Source organism: Salvia splendens, chromosome 5 (genome assembly GCF_004379255.2).
Source record: "Salvia splendens isolate huo1 chromosome 5, SspV2, whole genome shotgun sequence".
Taxonomy (NCBI): Eukaryota; Viridiplantae; Streptophyta; class Magnoliopsida; order Lamiales; family Lamiaceae; genus Salvia; species Salvia splendens.
In genome coordinates, this window is record NC_056036.1 from 94303 (window position 1) to 105164 (window position 10862).

Sequence of the window (10862 nt, forward strand, 5' to 3'; positions counted from 1 at the left end):
GATTGAGTTCTCCCGTGATTCCGGTACCGAGGAGGAACAGGAATATGTCGGGGTTGAGGATTCTTCTTCCTGGAAGACACGGCACTACTGCGGTAGTGACTTTCATGTCTGGATGAGGAAGGAGAATCCTCCGTTTTCGTCTTCGGCTCTTGGCTCTTTTGCAGGAAGGCTAAGAACTCATCCTGCTTCTCAGCCAAGAACAGCTTGACAGCCTCATTCAAATCAGGCTGCTGGGAAGACTCAGTGGGACGATTTTTGGAGCGGCCTGTTCCTTCGCCATGAGAACTGGTGGTGGATTTATCCCTAGGCTGTTTTCCAGACCTATGGGATGGATTGGCTTCCTCCTGGTTCTCACGGGCAGGAATGCGGGTACTCTGCGATCTGGTATGCATTTTTTGGGTGGAAAAAATGGATCAAAAATTCGCTTTATCACAAATTTTGTTCTCGGTTTCCCACAGACGATGCCAGTGATGGATCCGCGAATTTCTGATGTTAGTAAATGCTGGTAGAGAGTGAAAACTACGGCACAAAGAATTTACGTGGTTCGATTTACTGAAGTAAATCTACGTCCACGGGAAGAAGGGAGGGCAAGATTGTATTGCTTGATCTGGGATTACAGCTTACAACACAGACTTGCTATAAGGTATTTTATCTCTAGAGAGCTTAACCTTTTTCTATCTGATCTAAGTTCTATTTATACAATGAACTAAGATCGTGGCTTGCATCACCACTAAGTCGTGGATGTCGTGTAGGTCATGGCCTAAGATCGTGGATGTAGTGTAGGTCATGGCCTACGATCGTGGCCTGAGTTGACACCACGTGGTAGTGGGTGTGTTGGAAGTTGTGGAAATCCTGTATGGGTCCACTAACTCCTTGTTCGGTCGAATACTGAGACCGAACTGCTTTGGTTGCCGATCTGAGAGTAGAGCTTGATGCCGACCTAAGAGCAGAGCTTGATTGGTTGGCTTTTGCCGAGCTGTAGGCTGAGGCCGAACTCTTACTGAGACCGAACTGCTTTGGTTGCCGATCTGAGAGCTTGATGCCGACTTGAGAGCAGAGCTTGATTGGTTGGCTTTTACCGAGCTGTAGGCTGAGGCCGAACTCTTTGGTAATGCCGAACTCATACTCTTCCTTGGGCTTTGGGCTGATGGGCCGTCATTGCTGTTGGGCTTGTTTAGTACGCACCCCATCACTTAGTTTTTCATTTTTCTAGTAATCAATCTCTCTCTTTTGGAGGAAGGTTATTCGTTATTATGTGGATAGATAGATTAACATTATTTTAACTTCTTCGTATAGATGTAGCTGTACTAAAAAAACTCTCAACAGTAATTTTTCCAGTTTTTAAAATAATTTTTGGATTCTCGGTGTTTGACGGAAACTTCCGCCATCGGCTGCCGGGAAATTCTGCTCAGACCATTTGTGATTTCCACCTATCGGATTATATTTTGTAAGCAATTTTTTTTCTTCTTTTTTCATTTCTGAAATGGTTTTAGTTACTAGTAGTGACAGTATTTGCATTTTGTACGGTGGATTTAGTATTTCAGATATAAACCTAAATTTGGTGCGGATCTGATGTTATTTTTCTCGGATCAGGAAACTTTATGATAATCTGTCTGGATTATTCCTAAATCTTGGTAAGTTTGTAATTCTTTCCTTTTCCAGTGTGTTCAATTTTTTGGCTGAAAATGGTTGAGTAGCGAGTTTTTATTAGACTTTCCTTTTACTATGTTTTAGCTCAGATTTTGGTTAGCGAAGAGAATGTGCAAATTTGGAAAGGTGTTTAATGGAATTCAGCTTGAGATTCGGTCAACTAAAAATAAAATAAAAAGAATTCTACTTGAAATCTTTTTTTACTAGAGTGGACTTGGTTGGGACTTTTTTGTTTAAAATTATTTCGTTATCTTGTTTGCTGGTTACTTTTGGAAAGTAGTTGTTCTCAGAATAATTTGCTAAACTGAATGCATGTCGGAAGGCGAGATTTGAATTCTGAACTTGGATTTATCTGTTATAGGAGGAGCTGAACTTTTTTTGGACTGATTTTCATCATATTCAATGTGTTATTATTTTGGGGATTATTGTTAATTTCAGTGAAAGAGAGGATATTTACTATCTGTTTAAATGATATGCAGCTGGAATGGTTGTTTTTCGAACCGGATGCGGATTGTTACCAAGTACATGCCGCTTGTAATTTTCCACTGAAGAATTTGGAATTGAGTGTGGTTGAATCTGAACCTAAGATGGAATCCTACGTAGAGGAAGCTTTAAGAGCGAAAGCCATTGCAGAAAAGTAGTTTTTGGAGAGAGACTTCATTGGTGGGAGAAATTATGCCTTAAAAGCTCAAAAGATGTGTCCTGAACTGGAGGGGATATCGCAAATGGTGACCACGTTTGTAGTTTACGTTGCTTCCGAGGCTAAAGCTAATGGAGAACTTGATTTCTATTCAATTCTTGGATTGGATCCGTCTGCAGACAAGTCTAAAGTTAAGAAACAGTATAAGAAGATGGCAGTACTGCTCCATCCTGATAAGAACAGAACAGTTGGAGCTGATGGAGCATTCAGACTCGTCTCTGAAGCATGGACTCTTTTGTCTGATACTGTTACTGCGATCAAAGGAGGAATTTGTTTGCTGGGTACAATGCTGGGGCTGGCGCTTATGACAATTGTTCCAAGTTTCCTACTTCTCTTTCAAGATTGGATACATTTTGGACTGTTTGTACCTCCTGTCATGTTCGGTATGAATATCTCAGGAAGTATGTGAACAAGAGACTTTCTTGCAAGAACTGCCGTGGAGTCTTCAAAGCTGTTGAGACTGGGTTAGCCCCAATAAATGGAGCTTTCCCCTATAGCAACTACTCTTACATGCCTGAGAATGGTTATGCAAGTCATGGTTGTGGGGGTTCGTATGTACCTAAAACTATGTATCATGCACCTACTGGGCCCACAGGACATCATTCTGGACATAAGCCTGTTTCTAATATATCATTTCAGGGTAATGTATCTGTTGATTCTGTTGAAGTCATCGATCATAATGGACTGTCTACGTCATCCTTTGTCTTTTATCAAGCCAATGGAGACGCAGGCAGAACCAACGTCAGTGGTGATCATATTAGCAGGGTAAATGCTACAATTCAAATGTCGTGTGATGGGCATAGTGGTCTGCAACCTGGAAGCATGCTTTTATGCTACATTCCGCTGTGAATGTAGCATCAAAGCATGCTTCCAGGCTTTGCTCCCCACCTGAGACTTCAAGTAGACGCTGTTCAGCTGCCCCTGCATTTGATACAAGACAGTTGTTGATTGAAAGGGCAAGATCCGAAATCCGTGGGAACCTAGAGCCGATGAGATTGACTTCAGAAGATGCTGCAGCGGCCGAGGCTGAGAAGAGAAATGCACTAGCTACAGTAGATAAATCGACTGAGGCGGCTAAATTATCACAACCGGAACTGAAGAGAAGTGCTTCTGTGTCAATAACGGTTCCAGATTCAGACTTCCACGATTTTTACAAGGATAGGTCAGAAGAATCTTTTAGGATAAAACAGATATGGGCCTTGTATGACGAAGAAGATGGCATGCCTCACTTGTACTGTCTTATTCGTGAAGTCATCTCACTAAATCCTTTCAAGATCTATATTAGCTACTTGAGCTCAAAATCAGACTCTGAATTTGGGGCAGTAAATTGGCTGGATTCTGGATTCACAAAATCGTGTGGAAATTTTAGGGTGTTCCACTCTGAAACGGTTGAACAAGTGAACATCTTTTCTCATCTTCTGGTTAAGGAGAAGGCTGGTAGGGGAGGGTGTGTAAGAATCTATTCAAGATGTGGAGATATATGGGCTGTATACCGCAACTGGTCACCGGATTGGAACAGAACCACCCCGGATGAAGAGAGGCACCAATATGAAATGGTTGAGGTTCTTGGCGACTATTGTGAAGAGGAAGGCGTGTGGGTTACTCTGCTCGTAAAACTGGATGCATACAAGACTGTATATCAGAGAAATGCAAACACTAGTGCCATTAGATGTATCCCAAGGAGAGAGATGTTGCGATTCTCACACCAGGTCCCATCTTGTTTGCTTAATGTCCAAGGCACTTCTAACTTGCCCCAGGGTTGCTGGGATCTCGACCCAGCTGCGATCCCAGATGAGCTTCTACGAAGAGAGACTGAACCTGAAAAGAATGCAAATGCACAACCAACTCCAACTGAATGCATAACATCAATGGAGGTATTCCTAGAACGAGTAACAAGTGATGAAGGAGAATATGTAATACAAGGCGTGGCTCCAACTAAAACAATAGCAAAAGTTCTTGAAGAGCTAAGTTAATGGTGGATGTACAGATATAAACACAGCCCAAGCCTAAGCCTCTAACCAATGAGCATTAAATTATGTTATTGTATTCAGGAATTGTTCACTCATAAATGATAAGAGTTTCATTATAAGTAGAAGCTCCTGAGCTCAGAATCTACCAATCACTACTCCATCCAAAAATTCCATACAAGAAAATATTTTAAAGCAACATAATTGCCAATAAAGTTTTTTATATATTTATGTTCAAAATCATGGCCAAGCCTGTGGAGGTGAGGGAGACAAAGAACTCGGTCCTGTACAATGGAAGGAGCAGAGCATCTAACTGAGGTGTTACAGTTGAAAACAGAAACACCTTTTTTGTCCTTGAACTAAAACGAAGTCTTGTCTTGAATTGCATGCTTGATTCTGGTGACAAATTCATCAACTGCCATGGTTCCCAACTCTCCACCAAACCTAGATCTTAAAGTCACTGTCTCATTTTCTACCTCTTTTGCTCCAACTACAGCCATCAATGGAATTTTAAGCTTTTCCGAGCTTCTAATAAGTTTTGATATCCTTCCCCCGTGGCATATTTCAGCTCGAATCCCATCAGCTTTCAACCTTTCAAGCACCCTCTTGCAGTAATCCAGCTGTAAGTAATATCAATAAACTAGCCAAACAGTTTGCTCAAGTATATATAAGGAAAAACTAGTGCGATTGTTTATTTACCTGTGAGTCGGTTATGGGTAACAAGTGAGTCTGAATTGGAGAAAGCCATAATGGAAAATCTCCAGCATAATGTTCAATAAGAACTCCAAAGAAGCGCTCCAGCGATCCAAGAATTGCTCTATGTATCATGATTGGTCGCTTTCTCTCTTGATCAGAGTCCACATATGTCATGTCAAACCGCTCAGGCAAATTAAAATCAACCTAAGGGGGAAAAAGGGGTTCAAGAATTAGCAAGCATGCAGTGAGAAGCTCAAGCCCTTCATGCTTTCTTCGGGTTTCAGCAAAGTTGCAGTCCAGCAATACCTGTATGGTCGAACACTGCCACTTCCTACCCAGAGCATCCTCTATTTTGAGATCAATTTTGGGGCCGTAAAAAGCACCACCACCATCATCGATTTGATAACTCCAGCCTTTGTCATTTAGAGCGTCCTTTAGAGCAGCGGTTGCTTTGTCCCATATTTCATCACCTCCGACAAATTTCTCTGGTCTTGTTGACAGGTTCACTTCGTACTTGTCAAACCCAAACTGCAGCAGTATTTCCTCTGTAAGATCCAAGACACCCCTGATTTCATCTTTGATTTGATCCTCTAAACAAAAGATGTGGGCATCATCCTGTAAAACAATCACAGAGTAATCTAGATAACGAGCCTCCGAAAGATCTATCTAGTACGTGTGGTTTGCGTATAAATTCATCAATTGACAGAAACTCATTTTAGTGACAGTGCAAGGAAACTTCAAGTACAGGTTGGACCAACGAGTTGGAAAATGCATATAAACATCTCCCATCCAATGCATATAACAAATAGGCCCATCGGAAAGCTCTTTAATCAATGATGAGGGTTGTCCAGGAGAAAGCTTTTTATACTAACATAGTTAGGTTTGGTTGAGGTGTGTTGATATAGCCATTTTACAAGCATGACACCATACCAATTTCCTAGGAAAAACATGGAAAGAGCTCAAGTAAAGACATGGGAATTTTGGCACCATTAATGGAATTGTGTCAAACAAGACAGCCGTGTAAATTAGAATATAAATGAAACAACTGTTGGGGAACCATATACATTAGGCTCTGACACAATAACCAGATCCAAGACCTGTGGACATCCCAGAAATGTCTGAAGTCATAATATGCAAGGAGCAAACAAATACCTGAGTAAATCCTCGTACTCGGAATAGACCATGTAAACTTCCAGACAGCTCATATCTATACACCGTTCCAAGCTCTGCAACCCTGATTGGAAAATCCCTGTAGGAATGTTGCTGTGCTTTGTAGACCAAAATATGGTAAGGGCAATTCATTGGTCGAAGCTGATAAAGTTCCTTCTCTATCTCCATCTGCTCAAACATGTTTTCTTTGTAAAAGTCCAGATGACCACTAATCTTCCAGAGATCTGATTTTGCCACGTGTGGGGTATAGAGGAGATCATAGCCACGCTGTAGGTGAATCTTTTTCCAGGCATCTTCAATTATATGTCTCATGATAGCACCCTTTGGATGCCAAAAAACCAATCCGCCGCCAGCCTCATCCTGCAAGTATTCATCTACTATCAATTGAAGCCCCCGTTATCTAATCAACCCAAAAAAAAAGTTGTGAAATTTACACTAATATAAAGCCAGGCAGAACCCTATTACTTCAATAATAATCTGATATAATAAGCACCCTAAATCAATTTAATGGATTAAAAATACCAAATCATTAGAGTCAATAGCCACAATACATTCATAAAGAAGCTTATCGACAAGGAAAGATATATCTTTGTTCAATCTCTTTGCCAAAACAGCTATTAAGACCGAAAAACTAAATTAGTAGCATTAATGATAAGCAGCTAAATTATCCATCCTACAGACAATAATAATTTAGAGATGTTTTGCGAAGGATAAATAAGCTATATTTGGAGGAGTGAAAGGCCAATGGATGTAATATCAGCATCAAGCTTTGATTTATAACACAGAACCTTATCACTAATGTAGAGTAGAAACATAAAAAAAAACCTTTCACGGTGCAGAGTCATACTAGAATTCGACAACTCAAATCACAGCTGTGGTACCTGTATAGAAAATAAATCAAGATCTTGACCTATTCGGCGATGATCCCGCCTTTTGGCCTCCTCCTTGAAGTGAAGATAGGCTTTCAACTGCTCCTCATTCTCCCATGCTGTGCCATATACTCTTTGCAGCATTGGCTTAGTTATATCTCCTCTCCAGTAAGCCCCAGCAACAGATTCAAGCTCAACAGCTTTTCTATTGATATTACCAGTAGATTCAAGATGAGGGCCAGCACAAAGATCCCACCATTCATCACCTATGTGATAGATAGTGATAGGCTCCTCCTTGATGCTCTGGAGAATCTCCATTTTGTAGGGCTCGTTGATGGCCATAATCCTTTTTTCTGCTTCATCCCTGGTGACTTGTTCTCTGATTAAGGGCAGATTCCTACCAATAATGCGATCCTATGGATGATTCAAGAAATTATAATTTAGGATCAATTAAAGAGAGAAAAAGAGGAAGAGAAAGTGAGCACACCATTTCCTTCTTAATCTTCTTAAGGTCGTGGTCAGTGAGAGGCTCCACATCAAAATCGTAATAGAAGCCATTGTCGATCCAAGGGCCAATTGTGACTTTTGCTTGTGGATAAATCTTTTGAACAGCCATGGCCATCACATGAGCACACTGCAAATCCCTAATTAAACAACTTGATAAATAAATGAAGGAATGGGGAGGAGAAAGACTCACGGTGTGGCGAATCCTGAGGAGCGTCTGGGAGGACTGGTTAGTGGGTAGAACAGGAGCGGGCGGCGCGGTGGATGAGGGTGTTTCTGTGAGTTGAGTGGCGACGGCGGAGAATCTGGTGGTCCGCCGGTGGCGATGCAAATGATGATTGAGGATGCATCTCGGAGAGAAATGGTGGACAAGTCTGTGAGCTGGGAGGAGAGAGTGTTTGGAGAGTGATAGAGAAAGGGATAAAGCAGCCTCCATTAGACCAATCCTGCTGCTGCTAACCACCAACATGGCCAACAAAACAGTGTTTTTGTTTTGTGGTGAATATTGCAGCTGCGTCTTCTTCTTCTTCGCTTTACATTTACTATAGTATCACCACGGGCCATATATTTTTCATACTGATTAAACATTTATAGTAATAAAATTAATGGAAATAAGAACCACGTAAACTATAAAAATAAATAGTACTACTACTACTAACATTTTTATTAGATAAAATTAAATCAAATTTTAATTATTTATATATAAATTTAAAATAATAATAAAAAAACAAATGCCGATTTGAATAGGGCTGACAATTTTTGACACGACAGGATAACACGACACAAACCGGCACGAAATTAATGGGTTTGCGTCAGAGCTTATTGGGTTCGTGTCCTTATCGGGTCGACCCGTTAAGGACATAAAAATTTCGTGTCGTGTTCGTGTCATGTTCGTGTTATCCGTTAACAATACGTGTTCGTGTCGGGTTCGTGTTATCCGTTAACAAATAATATTTTAATATTATTAATTCTTATTATTTTCATTTTTCAATATTTATTAAATTGACTCACATAGTCTCATATGGTCATATCTCATTTAAATATTTAATCACTTTCCAATACGTGTTGTTATCGTGTCGTGTTGACCCGAAGTGGTTCGTGTCGTTAATGGGTCCGTGTCGTGCTCGTGTCTGAGGGTAGCGGTTCGTGTTCGTGTTTGGAGTTTTCTTAACAGATCGTGTTCGTGTTTGTTGTTATCGTGTTCGTGTCGACACGATAACGACCTGACACGCACGATTTGTCACCCCTAGATTTGAACACTTTAAAATACGGAGTATATAATACAAACAGAGGAATAACACTTCAACCAATACTAAACCACCACCAATTTGGCTCGGCTTCAACCGTCTTCGTGAGCAGCAGCAGATGAACCCCACTTGCCTAAAAGGACCATGTTCATCATCTCATAAATCTTTCCTCCAAGCTCAGCAGGACTCTCAGGCCGTGCAATGATTCAATTTTTACATTATTTCAATTGAATTCATGATTCAATTTATTACAATGAAATAAATACTCACAGCGAAACCACCGGAAAATAGAGCTGTTTCATACAAGAGATCGATGGCCGTCTCTTGCAAGCCTCCTGCAACATTTTCAAACGTGGAGTTTAGAATGGGGAAACAAGATGTCTCGGGTATTTTGATGTTATTCAGAAATCAAACTTTTGATGGATGATCAGATGTTCTGGATTGATTTCAAGAACTCTCCTGCCTTTCATAAAATTTGAAGGAGGATGTGTCACCAACATTTTGTGCCTTCATAAGCCTGCAATGAGTTCATTGACAAACATAAGGATTAACACAGGTCTACATATACATATTAGTATGAAGATGCATGCTGAATTCACCTTTCCATATTTGCACACCAGCCAAACTTGCCGGCTGCAAGAACACCTTGAACACTGGCAACTCTCTCACCCAAGCGCTTTTTAATCCAGTCACAAGTACCACCAAACTCTTGCTTCATCTCTTTATCTTTGTCTTCATCCTTGTCGCCTGCAATACTTCAGTCTTAGTACATAAGGAATCCCATCAACACTCTTTAATAAAACATCAATAGAAGAAGTAATACATCTCCAACAAGCCAGCAGCACGTCGTATAGAACAGACTGATATTCACACACAAAAGGGCAATAACAGCTCAAGACGCATATAGGAAATGAAATGTCATCATACTATTTAACTCCAAAAAAAACATAGGTACAGGTAACCAGTAGAGTTTTAGAGAGTTGAGCGACACTGATCAATCTCAAAGAGGGTATCTAATATACTGATCCAGATCTAAATCTTCTTTGGAGATGTCAACAAAGTTGTTGACCTTGTAAGATTTCAGATTTTGGATGGCAACCTCATCTATATAGGGTCCACTAAGAACAGAACCGGCCTGCAGCCGAAAACAAAGTAATGCTCATCAAGAATGTAGGTGAAAACCACATTACGCTGTCTGCCGCAATGAAATAAATATCTTTCTGATCAGGTTTCATGTTCTCAACATACTCATCCAAGCTGATAACATCCTCCTCGCTTTGAGATGAGAAAAATCAAAGCAATGGAGCAATGCGTTTGTGGTTCTCAAGGTCCTCAAAATTCCTCCAGAAAGTCATATAGTCCTGTACGTAAGAAGTTGGATGACCAAAGGATACATCATACAGCAGTCCATGAAAAAGCCTACTCTTTACTCAGCAGCTAATTAAGTGACTGTCTGCGCTTCATAGGAAAATTTTTGAAATGAAATGGGAAAAGGAAGCACAATAAACACAAAATTGATATACCTCTCTATCCTTACTCATAGATATGCCAAGGATCATGTCAAAGGCCTTGCGCACCAGGCGTTTCTTCATAATGCGAACCTAAACCAACAACAACTCGAGAATTAGGTAATTATTTCTGCTTCAAGACAGTACGGCTTTCCTGAAGGATTTCGCGCGAGACATTTAGAGGAAGATCATTCGAATCAACAACACTCTTGATGAAACTCAAATTACACAGAGAAAGGAAACAAATATGTGTTAAGAATACATTAAATAAACAATCCTGACATAAAGACCAATTATTAATCGCTCACCAATTCACCATCAAAATCATCAGAAATGAATACTCGTTACAAACAGCCTTATATTCTTTGTCTTGGGGTTGATCATGTCATCCTTCCCTGAGGGTGTCATGGATGGTACATATAGGATACACCTAAACTCTACTTTACCCTCAAAACAACCAAATCAATAAAGATCACCATCTTGAATTTATGTTTTTTATATTATAAATAATGGGATAAAATTCTCAAGCCGTGTACAAGCGGTACTCTAAC

The 10862-nt window shown here is 40.3% G+C and overlaps 1 protein-coding gene and 2 pseudogenes across 1 annotated transcript; 1 reads left to right on the forward strand and 2 right to left on the reverse strand.

Moving 5' to 3' along the window:
* Positions 1-1252: 1252 nt before the first annotated feature.
* On the forward strand, positions 1253-4442 carry LOC121803630 (annotated as a pseudogene).
* Positions 4443-4521: 79 nt separating this feature from the next.
* On the reverse strand, positions 4522-8107 carry LOC121803631 (threonine--tRNA ligase, chloroplastic/mitochondrial 2-like). Its single transcript, XM_042203261.1, has 7 exons — positions 7750-8107; positions 7540-7686; positions 7065-7466; positions 6166-6543; positions 5320-5628; positions 5017-5217; positions 4522-4937 (listed from the first exon to the last, which is right to left on the reverse strand). Exons 1-7 carry the CDS (start codon positions 8023-8025, stop codon positions 4677-4679), a joined length of 1974 nt encoding a protein of 657 aa, XP_042059195.1. The 5' UTR covers positions 8026-8107; the 3' UTR covers positions 4522-4676.
* A 685-nt stretch (positions 8108-8792) lies between these two features.
* On the reverse strand, positions 8793-10719 carry LOC121802386 (annotated as a pseudogene).
* Between the last annotated feature and the right edge of the window lie 143 nt (positions 10720-10862).

What these genes read in the sequence shown, in the direction of transcription:
- LOC121803631 (XM_042203261.1), bottom strand. Translation starts at nt 8,025, where the DNA reads ATGTTGGTGGTTAGCAGCAGCAGGATTGGTCTAATGGAGGCTGCTTTA. An exon ending in GAGTACGAGGATTTACTCAG is followed by an intron (nt 5,629 to 6,165) that starts GTATTTGTTTGC and finishes ATTGTTTTACAG; the next exon opens with GATGATGCCCACATCTTTTG. An exon ending in TACCCATAACCGACTCACAG is followed by an intron (nt 4,938 to 5,016) that starts GTAAATAAACAA and finishes TATTACTTACAG; the next exon opens with CTGGATTACTGCAAGAGGGT.